Here is a 24,141-nt window from a genome sequence, read left to right on the forward strand (position 1 = left end):
AAATTCCCCAGGGTCACGTGGTTTTGTCTAAAGGGCTGTCTTGTCCTAAAAGGTACCTTTAAAATATTTTTAGACTTACTTTATGTGTATGAGTATTTTGTTTACTGATATGAACTGAAATTATTCATGGTTATATGCTGCCATCTGGGTACTAGTAATCGAGTGTGTGTCTTTTGCAAGAACAGGAAGTGCTCTTACCTGCTGAGCCATCTTTCTAGCACCCAAAGGGTTCTTTTAGAAGGAGAGGTGTTTCAACTGTCTACCTCTCGGTATATAATACAGCCTATGCATCTATTCATCTATTCGTTGTTCACTGCATCCATGAGGAGGTTAGCAAAACTCAACAGTTGTACATGGAAGCCTTCATATAATACCTGTCTTACAGCAAAACCAAATACTAGTTTCTAGATTCTGGTCCTACTCCCATTTCCTGACTTCCATGGTAATCTTCCATAGAAGTCAGCAGTGCTAGCTCACAGAAACTAATAATCAGACTGCATTAAGATCATAGTGTCTACCAGATGGGGGAAGGTTCAGGAGGATAACCACAGGCAGTTCTAGCCAAGGCAAGTATGGTAGGTAGGTGGGCACTGCCTGCCAGAGGCTTATGGAGCCACAGTGTAGGGTTACAAAATGTCCCAAAGATATGTGTGACCAGTAAAGAAAGTGATTTTAACGGGCAAAGCCCACCATCTTCAGTGGATTGACAAAAGTTTAATCTACTTACTGCTCCCCTTTAGTTAACAAATGGAAATCCTATCAGGTTTTAACGGCAGAATATGTGCCAAGCCAAGAAAAGGGAGTGCAAAGCATCAGAATCGTGCTTCATCTTTGACTCTCAGCTTAAGTGGGCAGGTTTGTCAAGCTTGTCATGTGGATTCTGCCTATGGGATAGAGGGAGGGGCAGGTCTCTAGCTGAAGGCTCTTAAGTATTTGACGGAAACACAGACCACATCACAGAGAACCAGAGGCAGACCTTTGCCGAGCACACTTCGCTCTGGAACAAAGCTACTGGGCTTCTCTTCTGGTGAGTCATTTGCTTTCTTTCATTGACTCTCTCTCGCAGGGTGACCTGTGTACATGGTGCAAGCTCCTGAATTCAGCTACTCATGGGTCCCATCCCTTATGTCATGGTTGCTGTATGAGTTAGAGGAATATGAGAACTACTTCATTGGTTCTGGACTATAGCAAGTGGTTCTAAAAGGATGGAAAAGGCAGTAATGCATAACCAGACCCACCCAGGAATATAGAGCAGTCTAGTCGCTGGTCTTCTATTTTTACATCAATAATTTTTCTACTTTCGCATCTTAAAAAGACAGAATTTTGTTTATTGCTTTGCTTGTTCTTTGACTATTTCCATCTATTGTATTGCTAGTTCCTCAACCTAGAACTGACCTTAATACTTGCATGTAATTAAAATGGTATGAAAGCAAAAAGAAGGAGGGGGATGGGATAGGGGGTTTCTAGGGAGGGGAAATGGGGAAAGGGGAAGGCATCTGAAATGTAAATAAATAAAATATCTAATAAAAAACCAAACAACAACAACAACAGCAGCAACAACAACAACAACAAAACAAGCTATAATCCACAATCACTATCTATTTTTTCAATATAAATCAATGCACAACTGTAGACATTGTAGACTACAAACAAACAAACAAACAAACAAACCAGATGAAATAAGTAATCTGTAATTTTACCAAAGGCCAATGCTGACAGAGTTTGGCCCTTTAAGACTAGAGTCAAAATTATAACTATTATCAAAGGGTCTTTAAACAAGAACCTATAGAATATGTGGTTCATGAAGCCTTAGAACTATAGGTGAATGGACATTATTTCTCAGAGAAGGTCTAGAGCTTTAATGAGATTCTCAAAGAGGTCTGTGACCAGCAAAGGTTAAGGGCCGTGTGGCAGCATCCCAACCCTCTGGAGAAGCAGGAAGATCAGAAGTGTCATCTATTTGTTCTAACAGTAATAGCCCATGGGGAGTTTTTGTTTGTTTGTTTTTCTTTGTGTGTTTTTCTCATATTTATTCTATTTTCAGCAGTTTAAATATACCCAAACTCCCAAAATAAGTAAAAGTACTTCTTAAATATTTGGGTTACATTTTATGCTTTACATATAATTATAATTTACTATCAGGCCTTTTTTTTTTTTACATTATATCAAAAGTTTCATTACTTTTTCATTTTCCTAAATCAGTATTTCGATTATAAAGAAATGTTAACTTTTCGTATAAGGGATAGTGATTCTGTGTGCTTATGGTTGTAAAGCAAGCATTCTACTGACAGGCACCTCCCCAGACTAGTGATTTTCAATATTCTGTTTGCACAGTCTAGTCCCTACCTACCAACATAACACTGAATGAGGATTTGTACATTTTCTGAAGAGTTATGCTGAGGTTGGATTCAGAAAAGAATAGGACAACAAAAAAGCAAACACGAGTGAGGTAACGACAGAGACCTGGAGGTAACTCTGGGAAAGCAAAGTTGTTTATCTCATATGTTAAATGGTGAAAAATAAATCATCCGCATGTGAGTAAATACGATACACACAAATATTTCACACTATTTTAGCACCTCAGAAAGCTATGGGGCAGGATGCCTACTCCCAGCTTATCAAGACTAGAGATCTAGCCTGAAGTCTAGGTGTGGGAACGACTTACTGAGTAGTTTTAAAGGCAAGGTCCTTCCTTGATGTGAGAAAAGGCTTTATGGCTCTAGGGAAGATGGAAGTAGCAGAAGCATCAGGGTGGATATTGTTTCTGCTTAGGACTCAATTTTAGGGTAAGAAATGACCACATGGATTAAGAGGAGAGGATGTCTTCAACTTTTACATGTCTTCATCTGACCAGGCAATATTTTATCTTGGTAAATCTTACAGAAGTTCTGCCCAAACACTCCTTTTTTTCTTTTTTAAACTAAGTTTTTTTAATTGGATATTTTATTTGCATTTCAGATGTTATCCCCTTACCCTATTCCCCCCACCCAGAAACCTCCCTATCACATCTCCCCTCCTCCTGCTTCTATGAGGATGTGCCCCCACCCATCCACCCACTCCCACCTCCCCCCACCCATAAATTCCCCCACACTCAGCGTCCAGCCTTCACTGGTCCAAGGACTTCCTCTCCCACCTATGCCCGACAAGGCCATCCTCCCCTACATATACAGCTGGAGCCATAGATCCCTCCCTATGTGTTCCCAGGCTGGTGGTTTAGACCCTGGGAGCTCTGGTTGGTTAGTATTGTTGCTCTCCCCATGGGGCTGCAAACCCTTTTAGCTCCTTCAGCTCCTTCTCTCTAACCCCTCCATTGGGAACCCCTTGATCAGTTCAATGGTTAGCTGTGAGCATCTGCCTCTGAATATGTCAGACTCTGGCAGACCTCTAAGGAGACAGCTATATCAGGCTCCTGTCAGCATGCACTTCCTGACATCCACATCAGCGTCTGACTTTGGTGACTGCACACGGGATGGACACCCAGGTGGAATGGTCTCCAGACGGCCCCTCCTTCAGTTTCTGTCCCATACTTTGTCTCTATATTTGCTCCCTTGAGTATTTTGTTACTCCTTCTAAGAAGGACCGAAGCACCTACACTTCTTCATGAGCTTCAAGTGGTCTGTGAGTTGAATCTTAGCTATTTCAAGCTTCTGGGCTAATATCCAATTATCAGTGAGTGAATACCATGTATGTTCTTTTGTGATTAGGTTACCTCACTCAGGATGATATTTTCTGGTTCTATCCATTTACCTAAAAATTTCTCAAATTCATTGTTTTTAATAGCCGAGTAATACTCCATTGTGAGCCCCAACACTTCTTAAGGCATTTTTAAGAACCCACACCGGCAGGATATGAATCTAGGACACTAGCAAGATTGGCCTGGCACTCTAGGGCCAAATGCTGTCACAGCTGTCCCTACAATCAGGCCACAGGTTACACTACCCTATGATCTTATGGTTCTTGGTAGTCACGGGGCAGAGAAGGGTCAGAAACACAACAACCATGGAGGATCAAGTCCTGGGCAAGAAAGGCAGGCATGTGGCCTTTACTGCAAACCTATTCAGCAGCCATCCTACCTCACGTGCCATTCTAACTGGCCTTCCACGGTGAAGAGACCTTTAGATCCTGAATGGCTCATCAAGGAAGTTAAAGCCATGCCTCCTCATGGGGACATATACCTTCCTAGAGATCCCCAAAAATAAAGGATCTCCAGGATCTGAGGCTCCAGCACAGACGTCAGAAACATTTAGAGATGATGAGTTGAAAAGTTTAGTTTGGGGAGTCAGGGCAGTAAGTACCTTAATGCCCTGGCAATAAAGCCAGCTCTGTCAGAGTTCTGGGCACCTGGTTTTCCATTTCTGAGTCAATTGCTCTTTACACTATACAGCTGAGGAAGCGGAAACAGGAAGTGCTCCCCAGTCACACACAGTCCTCGTCACCCTCCCAGCCCCTGAGGATAACAGTGAGGAAGCCTCCTGGAAGAGGCACTTGATCTGGCTTTGATGATTTTTAGCAATCAATGGGGCTGTCTTAGTTAGGGTTTCTGACGTGATAAAACATCATGACCTTGGGGAGGAAAGGATCTATTCCATCTCACACATCCTGATCACAGTTCATTAAGGGCAGGAGCTGAGAGCAGGAACTGAAGCAGAGACAGCGGAGGAGGAGGAGTGCAGCTCACTTGGCTTGTTCCTTTCTAGCTTGAATATCCTGTTTTCTATAGCCCAGAGGTGTCCCACCCAAGATGGGCTGGGCCATTACACATCAATTACTCATTAAGAAAACCCACTACAGACCTGCCTATAGGCCATTCATATGGAGGAGATATTTTGTCAAGTGAGAGCCCTTCTTCTTAAATGATTCTAGCTTATGCCAAGTTGACATAAAACTGACCAGCATAGGGCAGAGAGTGGTAAGTACCTGCTATGCGTCCCCAAGTAGATGGGGACAGTCCTTCATGACAGACAGCAGTCCTATGTTTTTCCAAACAGTTGTTATGGACCTGAAGAGAGAGCCCAGCAGGTAAGAGCACTAGACAGTCTCCAGAGAATCTGGGCTTGATTTCCAGCATTGCACGGTAGCTCACAACCATATGTAACTCCAGTCCCAGGCAGTCCAGCGCCCTTTTCTGGCCTTGGTGAGCATTGCTCACATACAATTAACAGATATACATGCAGGCAAAATATCCATTTTCATAAAATACATAAAAACATAAAATACAAAACAAAAATAGAACAAAAAACCCAAAGGGCTAATGTGTCCACTCGACTGCATAGTGACAAACACGGGAGGAACCTGAGATTTTTAGGATTATTGAAGAGTCCCTCACTCTGGCTGAGCAGTTTTCCCTGGGAAATGGCCATCTTCAGTGTACTTCTATTACTGAGTATGATACCGAATGGAGTTAGAGATAATTTGCTTTCTAAATGGAGTTAATAAGGACAGTGGGAAGAAAGAACGTCACTCAGTCAGACCCAAATATAACTTTATATTTTGACTCACAGATGTTTGCCCCAACAGATGCCATGGATGATGGGCATCGAGAGACAGATCTGGATGATGTGCACTATGAAGGAGATCCCTGGCTCTTCAACAATTCCAATGATAACAGCCAGGAGCACCAACGCTTCCTAAAGTTCAAGGAGGTCTTTTTGCCCTGTGTGTACCTGGTAGTGTTTGTCTTTGGACTGCTAGGGAACTCCTTAGTTCTGATTATATACATTTTCTACCAGAAGCTGAGGAATCTGACAGATGTGTTCCTGCTGAACTTGCCCCTGGCTGACCTGGTGTTTGTCTGCACTCTGCCCTTTTGGGCCTATGCAGGCACCTATGAGTGGGTCTTTGGCACAGTCATGTGCAAAACTCTTCGAGGCATGTATACAATGAACTTTTACGTGTCCATGCTCACTCTCACCTGCATCACGGTGGATCGTTTCATCGTAGTGGTCCAGGCTACCAAGGCCTTCAACCGGCAGGCTAAGTGGAAGACCTGGGGACAAGTCACATGCTTGCTCATTTGGGTGGTCTCCCTGTTGGTTTCTTTGCCACAGATCATCTATGGCAATGTTGAACATGTTGACAAGCTTATCTGTCACTACCACCATGAGGAGATATCCACTGTGGTTCTTGTTATACAGATGACTCTGGGGTTCTTCCTGCCACTGCTCACTATGATTCTGTGCTACTCAGCCATTATCAAGACCTTGCTTCATGCTCGAAACTTCCAGAAGCACAAATCTCTAAAGATCATCTTCCTTGTAGTGGCTGTGTTCCTGCTGACTCAGACACCCTTCAACGTCACCATGTTAATCCAAAGTACAAGCTGGGAGTACTATACCATAACCAGCTTTAGGTATGCCATTGTAGTGACAGAGGCTATAGCATACCTTCGGGCTTGCCTTAACCCTGTACTTTATGCCTTTGTTGGCTTAAAGTTCCGGAAGAATGTCTGGAAACTTATGAAGGATATTGGCTGCCTCTCTCACCTGGCAGTCTCACATCAGTGGAAGTCTTCTGAGGACAGTTCCAAGACTTGTTCTGCCTCCCACAATGTAGAGGCCACCAGTATGTTTCAATTGTAGTAGGCCTTGCCACACTTGGAGAAGCTAGTATCAGAATTCTTAGAAGCATGGCTATATCCTTTGGATGCAACAAGAAAAGCTTTGCTTGTAGCACGTGGAGTATCATGGAGAAGTCACTGAACACTGTGGCTGGTATACAAAGCTTCTCAGATATAAATATACTCTGTTCTTAATATCTAAGCCTAAATGCTCAAAGAAGAATGTCTTGAAGAGAGATTTTGAAGCAATTTCTCTCTTTCATCCCCAAGAATAGTGAAATCAAGGTTAACTCTAGAGATCTTAGGTTCTCTTTTACCAAGTTTGGGGCTAAAAGTTGAAGAGTTGCATCAACAAAGATGTTGATGGCAGATAATATACAGGTTTAGAAGATTCTTCAATGGGCAATCAGTTGAGAGTTGAAAAGCCCCCATATAATGCTGCTTGAATGAGACCAAGCTCTGACTCCTCCGTGGGTCTGTCTGAGTTCTGTATGGGTGGATGCTTATGTTTTATTGGAATTGTCTTGGAAAGAGCAGCAGTAAGGAACTGAAAATAGGCCAAAATAAACTAGCTGAATTTCAGTGGTCCATGTAATGCTAGAAAAATGTATAAAACAGAGCTTAAGACCAAAACAAATATAAGAGGGCTCTGGTGGCTTTGCTCATCTAAAAGAAAAGAAAATTTCCCATGCCTGTGACACGTAACATGTACATACAAGTATATCAAGTATTTGGAATTTCATGGTAAGAAATAAAACCTTTTAAAAGTTTTCAAACGGCTTTCATCTTTAGATACATTCTACTTTAATTTGGTGTGCCTAAACACAGAACAGAATAAACCTTCACAAACTGCACAAACACAACCCAGTTAACTTCTAGGCCTAGAATAAAAGAAGTAAATTAAAACTAAACACTGTGGGCGGTGGTCTATGAAGGAAATGGATTACACCAATGGTAACAGTCTTGCTTTCATGATGGTTTCCTGCTCCTGCCCAAGATGCAGGGTGCATTTGTTCAACTTCTGTAATACTGCTCAAGGATGAGGTGATTTTATAAGCCAGACTAGATTGATGCTGACTCGGTCCTGGCCACCAGATGAACAGGACTACAGGCACTTGTTGTGTATTTGTACTACCAACTCATTCACCTAAATAAGAACATCGACCTAGAAAGGCTGAGAGGATACACAGGAGGCTCGATAAGCCTGGGCTCAGGGCCTGGAGAGAGCAGCCTAGGGCTGCCTCCATGCTCTTCACTAGGTATGACCTCAATGAAACAAATCAATCTCAACCTCTCAACATGCTTGCACCCACGGCTCTAAGTCCTTCCCTTTCTCTCTCCTTCCTTGTTATACAGTCATGACTAGTCTTGAACTCACAGAGGTCCACTTGCCTCTGACTCAAGTATGGGGTTAAAGACATATGCTAGCACCCTTGACCTGAACAAATCTCTTAACCTTTGGCCATTTCTTTTTGGTGAGAAAGCAAATCTCTCAGTTAACTTGAGGAGGACTTGAGATAACACATGTCAAACACTGGCTAAGGTGGTTGCTCAGTTAGATACTTGCCCAGCATACATGGAGTCCTGGGTTTGAACCCCAGCATTAGGTGTAACACCTAATTTGTGGGTGAAAGATCTTCAAACTGGCACAAGTTATTTCTTAGACGATACAGTAGAGGTTCCTTATGCTATCTCTAAGGGTGGGTGTAGTGACACAGGCTGGTGTGTGTGTGTGTGTGTGTGTGTGTGTGTGTGTGTTTTGGACATGCAGGACATGCCACATGGATTCTGGCTTAAAAAATTTGCCCACACCTTGAAGTATACTCATGGTCCATGGTCCCATGCACCATATTATCAAACACACAATCAAGAGCTGCAGTATGCTTCCTTGCCATATGCAAGTGACATGCAACACCAAGTGCTTACTCAAAACAATTAGGCTGCTTTATGCAGGTGATATGGTTAACCTTCAGTACATTCATCTTTGCTTGCAACACTGGTGATGAAGAGGTGCTGAGTCCCCTTCCTTCATATCTGACTTCCCTAATATCCCAGCTCAGGAAATGTCAGCTCTCAATGAGAAGAAAGATGAGTCAGGTGATAGGGCCCTGTAACTATCTACCCAGGTGTTCTAAAGATATGGCTAGACACTCAGCATTCAGAGAGAGTGCCACCCTAGGCCAATCCAAGAAAGCCTTTTCCAAGGCCTGGCTCGTCAATTCACACTGCTAGGTGACAATGCTCTCTGGGTTATTTATGACCAGCTGTCTGTCCAATGAAGAAATCAGACGAGATGGGAGAACCTTCCGGACCATGCCCTCTTTTAGCTCCCCACAGAAATGTTTATGCTGGCCTTTATGCAGTTTAGAGAAGCTTGCTTGTCTGTTGCCAAGAAAATACAGCAATAGAACCTTCCTTCTCTCTGCCTCCTCAGCCACTATTCACCCCATTCTCTGGGTATCTTACTACACATAGGGCAGATTACTCTCTCCTCCTGTACCTACACCATCATTAGCAATAAATACACACACATACCAAACCAAACCAAACCAAACCAAACCAAACCAATCCTCCAAAACCCAGCATGTTAGAGGGCTTGTGTGGTCTGCAGGCTCCTTGCACAAAGGCTGCTGCTGCAGGCTCCATTTCCTCAGAGGTATTAGAGGTCTTAAGCACTTGCCATCTCTTTTCCCCACCTTTGGTTCTCCTCACTCATAGCAGGAGATTATATCAAAGGCCAGGCTGCTACATGGGGGGTTAAAGCTGAATAAACATGGATCCTGCCTGAATCTAGACTATCCTAGATATGTTTCAGAGCCTGAGAACAAAGACTGTGTGTTCCCCTTCCACTGGGCTCCTCATTACTGAGGATGGTGGAAGTGCTTATGGGCTCTGGCTCCAGTTAGACATATGAAGGCCAGACACAGTTATGTTTTCAGAGAGGTGAATGCATGGTGACTCTCTTCTAGGGACCATCTGATTACTCAGGAAATCTTGGTGTCTTGGATGAGGAGATTGTGCCACAAGGCAGAAAAGGGAGCACAGAATACAGAAGCTGTAAGTCACCCTACCTTCCACAGGGCTTTCAAAGTAGCATCTTGGACAGGTGCCCAGTCCTTCAGGTCTATAGTTGCTAGTGCTGTTTTATAGGCAGCTTGGTACTGTCATTTCCACTTTCTGAGGAGAACTGAATGAGGGGTGGACCTTGTTAGCAGCCTCTCTGCTCCTAAACACTGTCCACAGAGCTTTCAGGTAGGTGTTATACCACACAAAGGGCCTGCCGACTCTGCTCCTCCACTGTCACAGGTTTTGGGTTAATATAAGCAGAAGGTGGTTTTTGAACTTTAACCATGATCACCATATCCTGTCCTTGTTTTGTTTCTAAGATAACAGGCATCAGATCTCTTGGCTGGTGAGCAAATTCTCCTGTTAAGCACTCTGGCCACAAAGCCCTGGTTCTGAAATGATTGGCAAGCAGGCTCTGAGGGAAGGTTTCAGATCATTTGATGTAATCTGGGTACCCGAGGAGGAAGCCTTTTTTTGTTTTTTGTTTTGTAAGATGATGGGGCTCCAAGTTGAAGGTACTGAGAAGCATGTGTCCATAGTAGACATGCACAGCACAGGCTGACATCCAAACTCAGCACCGACATCAGGAAAATCACACCTCCGCACAGGAGGTTTCTGTCTCAGGCACTGTCTCTGACTGCCTTAAGGAAGGGTAAGGTATTCTAGCCTCCCCAGCACAACTTAAAGGAGCTGTATTTGCCACGGCCATAGGGCCTGAAGGTCTGTTTGGGTCTGGAGCTTATGCTCTTCACTCTGAATGGCCTGTATATCTGGTACCTTGAGAGCAGGCCAGGTGTGGGAGGCTCTGGCTGTGTGTGAGCTGGGCAGAGGCCAGGGGAGCCAACTATCTATTACCTCAGTTCGGAGAACAACTGGAAATCTGGGTAGTGGTGTCTAGGACACTGAAGGAGAGAGTACAGACATGACCGAAAGGTTGTACAGGGCATTTATCTGCCACAGGTGAGGGCTCTGCTCCTGCTAAGACAAGTCAGAATGGGGAAAGGATAGGTGTCAACAGGAGATCCTGTTAGGTTTCTCTGGAAGGGTGAAGCTGGATTTGGAGACTTTTTCTTGTTCCATCATTTCCAGGAAGAATCAAAGCTTAACTCCTCTAGCATTACTTTGTTCCTCAGATTGTTCAACTTTCCCTCAAAGTTTCCTGAGAGGAATGGTGGTGCAAGTCTAGGGCTCTTGTGGAGAGCTTTTGGGGCTGCTTGGCAGGAATCTAACGTTTACCAAGGACAATTTGGCTTCAGGAAGGAATCTGACATTGGGCCATGACAAGGAAGTAATGTCAGGCAGGAATCTAAATCTTAGGGTAGAACAAAAAAGTAGGCTTCAGACATGACAATGACCTTGGGCTAGGACAGGGAAGTAGGCGCAGATACTTTGGTCATCTGGATAAGCCCTTAGAAACAGTGATCACGGGATTGTTCATGGGACTTTGTTTACTGCCTTGATTATTCTTTGACTATTTGTGTTTATTGTCTTGCTTGTTCCTTGACTATTTGCATCTATTGTATTGCTAGTTCCTCAACCTAGAATTGACCTTACTACTTGTATGTAATTAAAATGGTATAAGAGCAGATTGGGAAAAAATAAACTCACCTCAGCTTCAGAACTGGCTGGGGTCATGCTACAATGTTGTCTAATTGTTTTTTTCTTCTTAGTCCTCACTCCTGAACTGGAGAATCTGTTGACTGACTGAGCTGGCTTGGTCAGGCTCTCCTTCCCATACTTTCTCAGACTCTTGATGTCTTTGACTGAGTTTTAAACATGGGGAGAAAAGGAAGGCTAAGGAAAAGCTCCCATTCATACTAAGACGCCATCTAAAGTGTAGAAAGGTGTCTCTTCACTTATAAAGATGAGATTCAAGGACTACAGGTCCCTATCAGTCAATCCCAGAAGACCGGCGTTGGCCAGGCCAGAGTGTTGACAGTTTCCTCTCTCTGGAACAGTTCCTGATTTCCCAAGACCAGGAACTATACACAGTGGTCAGCAGCTGGAAGCTCTGTTTCTGTTCCTCCTAGGAAAGAGGAAGGTGAAAGATGGGGAGGAAGCTAGTGAGCACACCTTGTACAAGCGTCTGTGAGAAGACACTTTAGAGTCAACGGCATCCTCCTCTCGGGACTCCTAGCTCTCGGTCTACTCACCCATCTACTCATGCGTCTTGCTAGGAACCAATGGCAGAATGTAGTTTACTGCTAAAAGGAAGAGAAGAAATCCTGGGACCACTGCATCACGGGGGGCTGGGGTCAGGGTGAACGCTGATGACGACTGACCAAGTGTGTGTCAAACAAGTGGTTCAAAAAGGGGAGACTCGGTCCAAAGTCACAGAAGCAACAGTAAACAGGAGCTGTCTTCTGTTTGGTAATGAGAAGCTTTGTCCATGAGTCATTCAGTGCTGGAGTCAGAAAACACACAAGTGTGGGGATACACTCAAGCCTAACATCTAGGCTAAAACCCTCAAGAAGATTAAGTGCAGCCCCTCCCATGTGGCAAAATTGACATAATAAAGGTGACAGGGGACTCCTGATCCTATTCTGGATTCTGGGCAGGTCAGAGATCTCACTGAGCGTCATCATGAACTCACAGAAGTCTTTCACCACAAGCAGAGTTGGGCTTTTGAGAATGTATTTGCAACTTCTCTTATTGCTTTTATAAAATATCCGACAGAAGCAAAGATTTATTTTAGCTCGGAGCGTATCAGTCCCTCATAGCAGGAACGGCATGGCGGAGTGGCCATCTAGACTTACGTACACAGCACTGGACTTGGAAGCAGAGAACTCATGCTGGAGCCAGGGGTAGGTACAATTTTCAAAGGCTCAACCTCTCTGATCCCTACTTCCACCAGTCAGGCCACACCTTCTAAATGAGCCACAGCCTTCAAAATAGTGCCACAAGCCTTGGACTAAGCATTTAAAACAAACTAGTCAGGGCATTTCAGATTCAAAACAACACTTAGCCCTTGACTTGAAAGCTCATTACCATCGTACAATACAAAATGCATTGAGTTCAGGTTCAAAGAAAGCCCTGTAGTCTTAACAGCTTTAACAGTGTTTGAAAGTTCAGTCTCCTTTGAGACTTAAGACATGCTCAGTTGTGAGACTGTAAAATAAAATTTAAATTATATACTTCTAATATATCAAAACATTCCCATTCTAAAAGGGAGTAATGAGGGTAGAGCCAAGAAAGACATGACATCTTAACAGTGAAAACATTAATCCTAGTTTCTTGTCTGGCATGCGGGACACACTTGGTATTAGCTCTACCCTTAATGGGCCTTCTTGCCTATCACACATACAGACTCTCTATTGGATTGGTTCTACTATGTGCCTGCTGCTTTCCTTGGCAAATGTTCCACATTCCTGGTATCTCCAATATATTGGGGTCTCCACTGCGATTTAGGCTTTACCCTCCAATTTTCATGCATAGTCCACTCATGCACTACCAGAGAATCCGACCCTATTACATACTGCCTCCCTGTCCAGGGTTTTCTCTAGAACCTTAGTGCAAACCTCCATGACCTGTAACTCTTGCACTCTACAATGCTCATAGAGCCAGCACCATGTGGATAATGTCAAGTCCTGCTGCCAGCTTGATATGTAGCTGGGTCTTCTTGTATCACAGATGAAGTGGCAGAGTGTCTGTGTAGCTGTACCTGGAAAAACCCTTCCCAGATAATCATTTTAGAGACAATCACTCCTGACTCTTTCCAGACAGTCTCCTTTAAAAGAACAGTCAAATGCATTTCCATCTTTATACTTCAATGAGGGGTTCTTACCCTTGGGCACCTTTCTTTCCTGCTGTCCTGTGCAAAGCAGCTATTTCCTTTTAATGGCATTAATCTCTAATTATTTTAGTTACTTCATCCACACTTTCTTTGTTCACAACTTTAAATATAATTGCATTTCTTTCCTTGCCAAGCTAAATACTTTTATGTCTTGCTGCTCTGCTTCCCCCAGCCCCCTAATGCCCACAAACTGGGCTAAAATTAGAGTAGTAACCATGCTACAGATGAATGTTATGCTGGGCAGGAGTCTGAAGTGAGAGGTTCATGCCTGTTCATATGGCATGGATAAGGAAGCAAAGAGCACAGGCCAGAATATAAATAAAACTGATTTGTTTTCTTAAGGTCTATGTGTGTATACTGCATGAGGTTATGTGTATCATGTGTGTGCAGGTGCCCATCGTAGCCAGAGGGTATCTTATACCCTGGAACTAGAGTTACAGATGGTTATCTGGTGTCTGATGTGAGTGCTGAGAACCTGGGTCCTGTGCGAGAGCACTCAGCTCTCTGAACTGCTGAGCCACCTCTCCAGTCCCTAGCCTAGTATTTTTAAGTTCAGCATCACTCAAAGTTTCAGGACACAAGTAACACATGGCTACTTTTTTTAGCCAGAATGTAACATAAATAACCTCTACTCCAATTCCTGATAGAGCCCTTGTTCCTAACCAAAACTTTATGGCACAGTCTATACTGCACACATTTCTAGTGGCATTCTGGTCTTGAGAACAACCACCAGAAAAGCTCATCGAACTCTGCTGACAGCTGTGGCCTTGGTGGCCAGCATCTCAAAACCCTGCCTCGTTCTTTCTCAAAGGCCTTAAACCACAGTCAGATTTAATCACAACAATGGCCCTGATTTTCCAAGATAGCTACTATTTTCATTGCAAAATACTTAGAAGGAGTAATTTAAGTGAGGAAGGGTTTATTTTGGCTCATGGATTCACAGGGTATCAGTACATCATAGTCTACTGCTCAAAGCAGAGAAGATACCCTGGGGATCCCTGGGTGATGGGGGTCAGCATGAACACTGAAGATTACCGACCAGGATGTTGTCAGAGAAGTGTTTCAGAAAGAAGATGATAACTGGGCCAAAGTCACAGACGCAACAGTGAATAGGAGGTATTTTAGGTCTGGCGATGAAAAAGTTTGATTTTAAGTTATTTAAATTTATTAGATTTAAATTAAATCATAGGGATGATTTTAATTACAAAGGCCTTTAAAGTGGTAATTAAATTAAAAATATACCAGTGCCCTGACATGAAGTGGAGATTAAGGAACACAGAAGTATACACTCAGGATAACTGCATAAAGATATTGCATGAATGTTGGGAGCCAACTTTAGTAGAAAGCGGCTAGATCACCTTTGCAGCCATCTGGAACCATATACCCTGATGAAAGACTTGGTTGTCAAAAGCCTATAACAGCTGAAGCACACTCTGATAAATATACTGTTTATCCCACATAGCTTGTTTTGCTGTTTAGTGACCTCAGCTCTATGGTGCACGTGCTAAAGTGTTTTCACCTGCTTGTGTATATAAATACCTCAGAATTCCCTTCAAAAAGTGAGACTCAATAAAGGAGACTAGAGACTTGATAAAGGAGAGACTTGATCGCACCCTGTCTTGTCTCCATTCTTCGAGTCTCCTGCCCCAGCAGCCCCACTCTCTCTCTTGACCAGAGCACTTAGCTCAACCAAAGCGTTGAGGAAGAGTACGGGTCACAACACATGAAGGTAGTCATCTGCAAACCAAGGGAGAAGAAACCATCTCTGCCTGTATTTTGATCTTTGATATCCAGCCTCCAGAATGGTATTAAGTCACATGTCCATAGTTAAGTCACTTGACCTGTGGTCTCTTGCTATGCAGCCTAGAGGTGACTAATACAGTTGCCCAAGCCAAGACTGGCCTAAGTTAAGATGCTGAATCAAGGCACCACACACACTTCCCAGGAACTTTCTGATACAGCACCTCCCTGACTGTTTCCTGAGCACTGTCACTTTTCAAGAGCCATCCCACTATGAACACTGTTCTGAGGCATCTTCCCTCAGCAGAGACAGCCAATCCTGGTTCTGGTATCATATTTTCCTGGTCCTTTGACAAGACAGCAAAAGGGATAGGCACTTAATGAGTACTTCAGAAATGGAGGTGACATCTACTCACTGTTCAGCCATATTTGGGTCCATTGAATCAGTTTCGGTGGGTGTTTCAGGCAAGGAGGAGCCAGATTCTTGGATCTGACACAGTTCTTCATCGGTGATGATGTCAAACACAGCATCATCTGGTGGTCTGCAGACTGTGTTTATTCCTGTGTGGTGGAGGCAAAGCAGGAGAGAAAAAGATATATGTACCCATTATGCACAGAGCCAGGGATAACATAGAAAGTGAAAGGTGCTGCTATGGAAAACAAGCTGATAGAATACATTGTAAATTGTCTCTTAACTGACTGCTATTCTATGTAGGTATGAGAGAAAGACGACTGGGACATCCCAGGAAAACAGAGGGACTACAGAAGCTTTTGAATGTGTAGCCTCAAGACCTCTCTTAAACGCAGGGTAGAAGTTTCAACTACTTTGTATTGAGAAAGAACCAAATAAAAAAAATATCCTAATCCAACAAGATCTTCCTCTATCAGACACAGGCAGAAATAATTTGAAGCAGGAGATTACCTGACTTCCATCCTCTCTCCCTTCCAGTCCACTGTTGTGTAGAACAGAACCTCTCTCTATCCAAGGAACTGAGGAGGCATTGGGTCTTTTGTTTGACCTTGACCACTCAATAGGCAGGCCACCATGCCAGTCATCTACCCATAAACATGCATCATGAAATGTAAGGGTCAAACCTGAGGCAGTGGCAGTGGAGGAGGAGGAAGAGGAAGGGGAGGAAGGAGAAGAGGAGGAGGAGGAGGAGGAGGAGGAGGAAGAGAAAGAGAAGATGAAGAAGAAGGAGGAAGAGGAGGAGGAAGAGAAAGAGAAGATGAAGAAGAAGGAGGAGGAGGAGGAGGAGGAAGAGAAAGAGAAGATGAAGAAGAAGAAGAAGAAGAAGAAGAAGAAGAAGAAGAAGAAGAAGAAGAAGAAGAAGAAGAAAAAGAAAAAAAGAGCAGACAAGAAAAGATAGAAATTAGAAGAAGCAGCAACCCTAGCACCCTACCATAGTGTCCCTTTGTCACTGCTGAACTCCTACCAGTGAGATAGGGTGAGGGACTTTAGGCCACTTAGTAAGAACAGCTGAGCTGTCTTTTGCATTACAGGTAGTATTTTTCCTTCCAAGTTTCTGTAACAGAACTAGAAGAACAACCTGACAATAAGGACTCAGTTACACTTCTGAATCTGTCTTCTGAGGCTGACAAAGAAATGGGAAAGGGCAAGAGAGATACAGATGAGAATGCTCTTCTAGAGGATAAAAAAGACCTGGGTAAATGGAAGCTATACCAAGTTCATGGATTGAAATGGTGTATACTTTATTAAGATATCAAATCTCTCCAAACTCATCTCCAGATCCAATGAAATCCCAGTGAAAACCTGATCATGATTTAGTTTTAGAAACTAAGGAACTCACTTTAAAATTTCTAGGTTTAATAAAGAACAAAATTGGAGGCTTTTTTTTTTTTTTGCCTGTCAGTAAGATGCACTAAGAATCTATAGTAACCAGATGGATACATGCCTTTAATACCAGTACTTAGGAGGCAGAGGTAGGTGGATCTCTGTGAGTTTGAGGCTAGTTGGTCTATACAGTGAGTTCCAGAACAACCAAGGATACACAGAAAATCAATACTATCTCAAACAAGCAAAAATACCAAAAACCAACCAACCAACCACTCACCACCACCACCACAAACATCATCCACTCTACGGCAGCGACGACATCCAATATATGAGGTCAGTTTCTTGCTGTTGCTGTTTTTTGTTGTTGTTTTCATTTGGCTTTTGACAAATATACAAAACTGTGTATCCGTGTGAGTGTGTGGAGGGGCACTGGAGATTCAATCTAGTGCTTTGTGTGAGCAATCACTCTATCATTGAGCCACACCCACACCTCCAACCCCTATAGAAAGGCAATTCTGAGGGGGAAAAACAAGACTTTAAGGAACCTTTGGCCAAAAAGCAAAAAAAAAAAAAAAAAAAAAAAAAACCAAAACCCAAAACTACCCAACACTCAATGTATATATTATCACCATACCTCAAATGAATTCAACAGGTTACACACACACACACACACACACACACACACACACACACACTCTAATAAAAACTAGAAGAATCCAGGTGTGGTGGCACACACCTTTAACCTTAACAATCAGGGAAGAGAGGCAGGCAGATTTCTGAGTGTGAGTCTAGCCCAGTCTACACAAAATTTCAGGACGGCTGGGCTACAAAGCGAGCCTCATCACAGACCACCTACCCAATCACCCAGCCAACCCCAAACACTAAACCCAAAACTTTTAGAAGAAAAAAGAAGTTCTGAATACAGGGCTAAGCAAAGTTGGATACATTAAAAAAAAAAAAACTGATACATAAAACAAAAAAATTTATAATTTTTACTTTATCAAAACTATAACTTCTCTTAAAAAAGAAAATTAAAAGACAAGCTGTAAATTGGAAGAGAACATTTATAAAACGTATCTGATAAAGAACTTATATCCAGAATATGTAGAGGACTTGCAAACTTCAGTTTTTAAAAGACTAAGAAAAGATTTGAAGCCCTAATGCTATGTGTGAAAAACAGAATTTCCATCCTGAGTGGCAAGGCCTACTGATCAACTTAAACAGGAGAGAACAGGATTCTGAAGGCTTCTTAGCTTGCATCCAGGCTATCAAAGGAGAGTTCACAGCAGCGATGTCTGAACAGAGAAAAGCCTCATCTCTGCCAGCTCCGCTCTGTCTCCTTAAGGCCCAGTGTCCAGTAGACAGCCTGGGTCACCTTTTAAGGTGATTTGAATGCAGGAGTAGCAGGACTCAAACCCTGAGTTTGTTTCTTGGCTGAGCTGGAGGACACAAACACTATATTCTTCTTGGCCATTAAGAGAAAGGGAAAAAGACGTTGACTACTGAATGTATAATTGCGGGTCTTAGGTTACCACAGGACAGATAATGAATATTATGAAAGAGCCCCTGCAGGACAGACTCCTCAATGTATGGGGTGTATTCCACTGTAGTATATTTATATCTGCATACTTCCTATTAAATCACACTTAATTATGACAGGAAAAAGCCCTTATCTATCGACCCTAGTAATCAGAGAAAGTTCTAGGTTGGCGGTAGTGTATATTTAACATCCCTTAGACACCTACGTTTGAGAAACACTGAATGAAGCTTGAATGAAGCTTGCTCGAGCTAATTGGCCATAGTAAATGACATCTATGAAACCAGGAGGCAGGGGCCTGACCTTGGCTTCCTATGGACTGGGGACCTGCTTCAGCTGGTGACACCATGGGGCTGGACTCTCCCTGGCTAGTGCCTGAACCACTGCTATCAGGGGATCCAGAGCCTTCGCCAAACTTCTGGAAGCAAGCTCGGCAGCAGCGTTCCTTCTTGCCGCTGGGCTTAGTAACAGCGTAGTTATTACAGCAGTAGTAACAGAAGGTGCGGCCACATATCCTGGGAATGAAACAAACACAGGCTGTGAGTGATGCACAGTGGATTGCTTGACATCTGCATTGCACCAGAATAGGCCTCTGTGTTGGGTTCCTGTCAGCCCACGACTCTTCAGACCTAGTTCTGCCTCCAATGTAAAGTGTGCTGTAAGCCATTTCACAAGACTCCAACAAAACTACTACCATGGTGAGCATGGTCGAGAATAGTCTACTTCCTTAGGTCCTGAGGGCAGGGACAAAAGGTATGACTGACATCAGGCTATAGGTGTGTATTCCACATTTATTATGGGGAGGGCTAAATCTCTAAATGCATATCCAGCTCCCAATCTGCTCTTTCTCTTTATTTATCCTTCCTAGACCCTGAAGGATCTGTGTTCTCTGTCACCATCTATATTGGCTCAAGAATAGCTAAAGAGTTGCTGGTCTCCAAGTATCCCACATACCTGTGAGTCCCCTTAACTCCACTCACATTTCCCTTCAGGAGGCCTTGAGCGTCCTGTTAGGATCCCAACTAATACATCCGCTTCTGCTTCTCTTGGTAAACAAGCAAAGGGCTTTTCCTAGATAGATGGTTACGGTACCCACACTTATCTCAGATCCCTCACCCAGAGCCACCCGGCCTGACTCCAGTCTGGTGAGCTGCCGATGCTCACCTGCAGTGGTGCCGCCGCACTATCCAGCTGAACTCTCGCTTGCAGTCATGGCAGTGGTTGGCTTCTATGTCCCCAAGACATTTCTCTTCAGCACTGAGCTTCTGCTGGAATTCCAGTGCATCGGACTTTTGCCAGAGAGCATCTTTGTCCCTGTAATGATCCCATATTTTAAGAATCCACAAGAAGCAGAAAATAACCCCTGCTTCATTTCAGAAAGCTAATATCAAATGTTCCAAGCCATGGAAGCTAAATGACTTTCCTTGTAAATGCCCTCTTCCCAATTTGAGGCTTCTAAAACACAGACTCTCTGGTGTGGCCTCTAGAGGCACCCCAACACACCCCATGTAGGTGAGAGCATGTAAGAGACATAGGATAGATGCAGAAAGCCGGGTCAACCAAAATGAACTGTTAGCACTGATCCATCACTTGGGTGTCTAATGCTAAAGCAAGCCACCAAGTTGACCATAAGCAACCTGCCTGCATGTATGTCTGTGTAGTATGTGTGGATAGTGCCTGTGAAGTGTGAAGAAGGCATCAGAGCCCCCAGGACTGTAGTTAAAAACAGTTCTGAGCTGCCTTGTGGGTGCTGAAAATTGAACCCTGGCCCTCTAGAAGTGGTTGAGGGTCAGGGTCAGAGCACAGAGATAGCTAGCTTTTTTTCAAGAATGTGTAAATTGTTAGAGGACAGGCAGACTCACCCTCTGGACCAGCCTGTTCTTCCAGCTGGTCCATAGCATCTGACCTCTATGTTTCTAGGAAGCCAGATACTTGTATCCTGGAATGTGAGAAGCTATCAGGTTTCTCTACCACATTCCTCAAGAAGACCCCTGGAGTTCTGATGGGTGAGTAGATCTAGTAGATGGGTGAGCACATTCACGACTGCCCCATCACAGATGGAAGTGAGTCAGATCTCTTCTGCCTCAGGTTTTACCAAGTGTCTCTTCACACATTCCGTTTTCAAGGTGTAGTTGTGTAAGAGCTATTGTCTTGAAAGCTGGGTGTGGTAGCATATTTAATGTCAGGCAGGGCTATATAGTAAGACCCTGTCTCAAAATAAAACAGCAAAATAAAGCAAAAAGGTTGTTTTTTTTTTTTTTTTTTGTCTTGGAAATTTTGCTATGAAGTGTTCATAGATGAAAGTTTGAGTTTGAAATAACTTTTCATGTGTTTGATCTCTTGGCTCTCCAAAACTAGTGCTATTTGAGGAGGCTATGGAACTCCTGGGATGGAAGGCATGGCTGGTGAAGGTGGGTCACTGGGAGTCTCTGCTTCTCCATCTGATAAGACATGGAGTATTACTGCCACCTCAAGTTTCTACTGCCATGAGCTGAACCAATCCCACTGCCGTGCCTGACCTGTAAGGACTGTCTGAAACTATCTGAACACTGAGCCAAACAAATCTTTTCTCCTTTAAATTGGTTTTGTCAAGTATTTGTCACAGAAAGGGAGAAAGGAAAAAAGGAAGAGAGGAAGAAAGAAGGAAAGAAGAAAGGAGGGAGAGAGGGCAGGTGAGTGGTAGGGAGAGAGGAAGAGGGGTAGAGGGAAGGAAGAATATCTACAGTATTTTATCTTGCAGAGTTGATTCCTTTAAGAAAAAGTGAAAAGTTGTGAATGACCTGCAACCGTTTAACAATGAGGACATTTCATATAAATTACAGCTTCCCACATCTCTCTTGGAAAGTAAGGCACCATACCATGGCTACTCTTGAGTAGCAAGAGTGGAACATGCTCTGGGTCCCTCAGAGCCCCTCTAGTTCAGTTCCCACATGGTCACTGCTGCTGGGTCCCTATAGGGAGCCCTAATCAAAGCAAAGGGGGACAGCAAAAGAGAAGGCTCACTGGAAACGGGCAAGAGATAAAGAAATGACTAGTTACTAAATGCCATTTTATTATCATTTTTACCTAGGGACCCAGAGTTGGAACATAATCCTGCATCCAAACAAAAACCCAAACCCAAATGAACACTAGTGTGTCAGGGAGATCCGACCTTCAAGACTGCCAAAGTCTGTAGGGTCCTACAGACATATGGCTCCCTGACAGCCCACCACTGGGTAGAACTTGAGGAGAAGGGCCCATTTCCATGAATTTTTAAAAAGAAAAGGCAACTGTGGACAGGGTCCCCACTGCCCTCACTCACCTGAGCAGTTCTATCAGCCGCTCCTCAAGGTATTTCTTGGTTCTGTTCAGGTCATCTAGGTCTGCAAGCATCTTCTGGTCATTTTTTTCCCTGTTTGTCACCTCCTGGCAGAGTTTGTTATAATATTCTTGGATTTTTGATGTAGACTTTTCAAGTTCCTTCTGTGTTCTGGGAGGAGAGAAATAAGTTTTCCTGGTTAGCTCTGATATTCAGCTTCCTAGAATTTCTGGGCTGCCTTGGCCTTCCACGAAAGGTCCTGCTGCCCTCTTGGCTTTCCCTCACTTGGCGAAGCATGATCTGTTTACCATGGGTTATGCATTACCCCCAAATCTGTCACTCTCTCTACCTCCCCCTCAAACATGGAGGGCTAATTCTGGGATGGCAGACTCACTCCAGGATGCTAACATACTCAGAGTGACTGGGGCATGGCACTTCTTTAAGGACGTGGACAGGGTCTTTGGGATATTGGGAAGAGCCTGAAGGAAAGAGGCTTATGGAGCAGCGATGGAGGACAAGCAGGAGAGAAGAGTGAGGACATAAAGGAGAGGGGAGAGGTGTGGTCCCTCAGAGGTGGTTACAAAAAGGGACCTTGTTCTCAAGTGTCTCTGGGGAGGGTGCTGGGCCCCTTAGTAGGTCTTCTACTTGGTAAGAAGACTGTTACTTCTTACCAATCTCCTGAACCAGGTAGGGAAGCCTGGCGGAGCTAGATGGGTAGCTGAGGGACTGCCTCAGAAACAGGGTATCAGCCTTATATTACACAGATGTCTCCATGTCTTTATTATTGAACCCCAAGCTAGACCCCCCAAAGCTCCTGCAATACTGTGTGCCCTGGTGAAGGTAAAAAGCTGAACCAGATGAGAAGCACCTTGTCTCCTGTGGACTACTGCAGACGACGGCCAACGTTTCTGTGGCAAGACTTCTGCAGGACTTCCTCATCTAGTACACGTGGCTGCTTTTCTAAGATGAGTAAACCCACTCACTCCCTGAAACTACAGCAGCTGTCCGGGTGCCCCGGTGACTGACCAGCAGCTGTCCGGGTGCCCCGGTGACTGACCAGCAGCTGTCCGGGTGTCCCGGTGACTGACCTTTCCAGGCTGGTTCGAAGCATAGTGATTTCTTCATCTTTGTGCAGCGAAGTGGCCTGGCACTCTGCAAGGTGGCTACTGGTGCAATTCAGCTTCTCCTCCAGGGCCGCCTTGGTGATCTAGTATAGGACACCAGGGGGAAGACACAAAGCTTAAAGCTTGCCCTCCATGGCAGAAGAGAGTGGTATGTTATTCACACTTCTAAGGGGAAGGTTTTGTGCTGAAGCTCATGAGGCCAGAAACCTTTGTTCTATATTTGTGAGGCATGACCTCCTCCTCAATGAGGTGCTGGAGTGCAGGTGGCATGGAGTACGGTTACTGTTGGGACAAGTGACACTTATTGACACTAGAGAATGCCGATGGACATGAGAAAGAACAATTTCCCTTAAGCCCAAAGTCCAGGGAATGGAAAGGTGTTATGGCACAGACTTGTGATACTGTCTGAACCAATGACTGTCCTAGTGTGACAACTGGCTCATGTGAGAAACAGCTTTCAACAATCCAGTAAAAGCAGAGCAGACCCCTTTCCGGACAGCACAGCTGCCAGGCTCACCTCCAGTTCCTGCACAGCCTCCTTAGTCATTTGCAGCTGCTGGCCTTGTGCTTCTAGCTGGGCCCTGAGGCTCCCACACTCTTCCTTGGCTGTCTGGAAAGGATAAGGAAGGTATCTAAGAGACTCCTTCACTTTTATCACCCACATGGTTTCTAAAAATAAGACTACATTGTTTCTTAAAGTGGCTCAACAAGTTTCTTCTCTACTGGTAGTAACAAAATACTTGCAGCTTGTTCCTCGAACAATTTTTCAAGTGAAATAGTGGCCTGTGAGCCTCACGAGGTGGGGAGGGCAGTGTTAGGAAAGGGTAGGAGAGGCTCTGCCTGAGAGCAGAGGCCTGACCCACTCGTGATACACACTAGAAACCAAACAAGTGTGGCTGCCCGTTTATATTCTCATTTGTCATTCTTTAGCCCCTTTTCTTCCTGAAGTATCAGAGGCTCATGGTTTACTGGGGCCTCACTGATTGGTCTGCTGTAAGGGTCTTGTTTTTCTAAACCGAGCCAGTTCCCTACACCCTGTCAGCCATCAGGGGAGTGCCCAGAGAAGGTGATTACTATGGTAAGAACTAGAGCCAGGATTCAAGAGCTCATAGACTGGTGACCCTATGGAGGATGGGGCTCCACAAGGTACAGCAGAGCTAAAGGCTGAGACTTAGGTGAGGAATGGGCTGTGCACAAACACACACAGGGGCAGCAGCGGAGGACTGTGT

General features: G+C 44.2%; 2 protein-coding genes across 4 annotated transcripts in view; one reads left to right on the forward strand and one right to left on the reverse strand.

The window, feature by feature from the left end:
• Fyco1 (FYVE and coiled-coil domain autophagy adaptor 1) overlaps positions 1–24,141 on the reverse strand; it is a 69,233-nt gene that overhangs the window by 17,153 nt on the left and 27,939 nt on the right. For both annotated transcript variants that reach the window (XM_034483774.2, XM_076917316.1), the window contains exons 9-14: positions 23,430–23,522; positions 22,877–22,995; positions 21,792–21,959; positions 19,655–19,804; positions 18,794–19,005; positions 15,572–15,716 (exon numbers count right to left, since the gene is read on the reverse strand). In XM_034483774.2, the coding sequence (XP_034339665.1) occupies positions 15,572–15,716; positions 18,794–19,005; positions 19,655–19,804; positions 21,792–21,959; positions 22,877–22,995; positions 23,430–23,522 (887 nt within the window). The remainder of the gene's footprint in view (positions 1–15,571; positions 15,717–18,793; positions 19,006–19,654; positions 19,805–21,791; positions 21,960–22,876; positions 22,996–23,429; positions 23,523–24,141) is intronic.
• Positions 880–7,326, forward strand: Cxcr6 (C-X-C motif chemokine receptor 6). Of its 2 annotated transcripts, none has more exons than XM_076917352.1 (2): positions 880–1,027; positions 5,502–7,326. In XM_076917352.1, exon 2 carries the CDS (start codon positions 5,502–5,504, stop codon positions 6,576–6,578), a length of 1,077 nt encoding a protein of 358 aa, XP_076773467.1. In that variant the 5' UTR covers positions 880–1,027; the 3' UTR covers positions 6,579–7,326. The 2 variants fall into 2 exon arrangements, with proteins under 2 accessions (XP_076773467.1, XP_034339666.1); XM_034483775.2 differs by having other exon boundaries at positions 5,518–7,326.

This window comes from Arvicanthis niloticus, chromosome 21 (assembly GCF_011762505.2).
Source record: "Arvicanthis niloticus isolate mArvNil1 chromosome 21, mArvNil1.pat.X, whole genome shotgun sequence".
NCBI lineage: Eukaryota > Metazoa > Chordata > Mammalia > Rodentia > Muridae > Arvicanthis > Arvicanthis niloticus.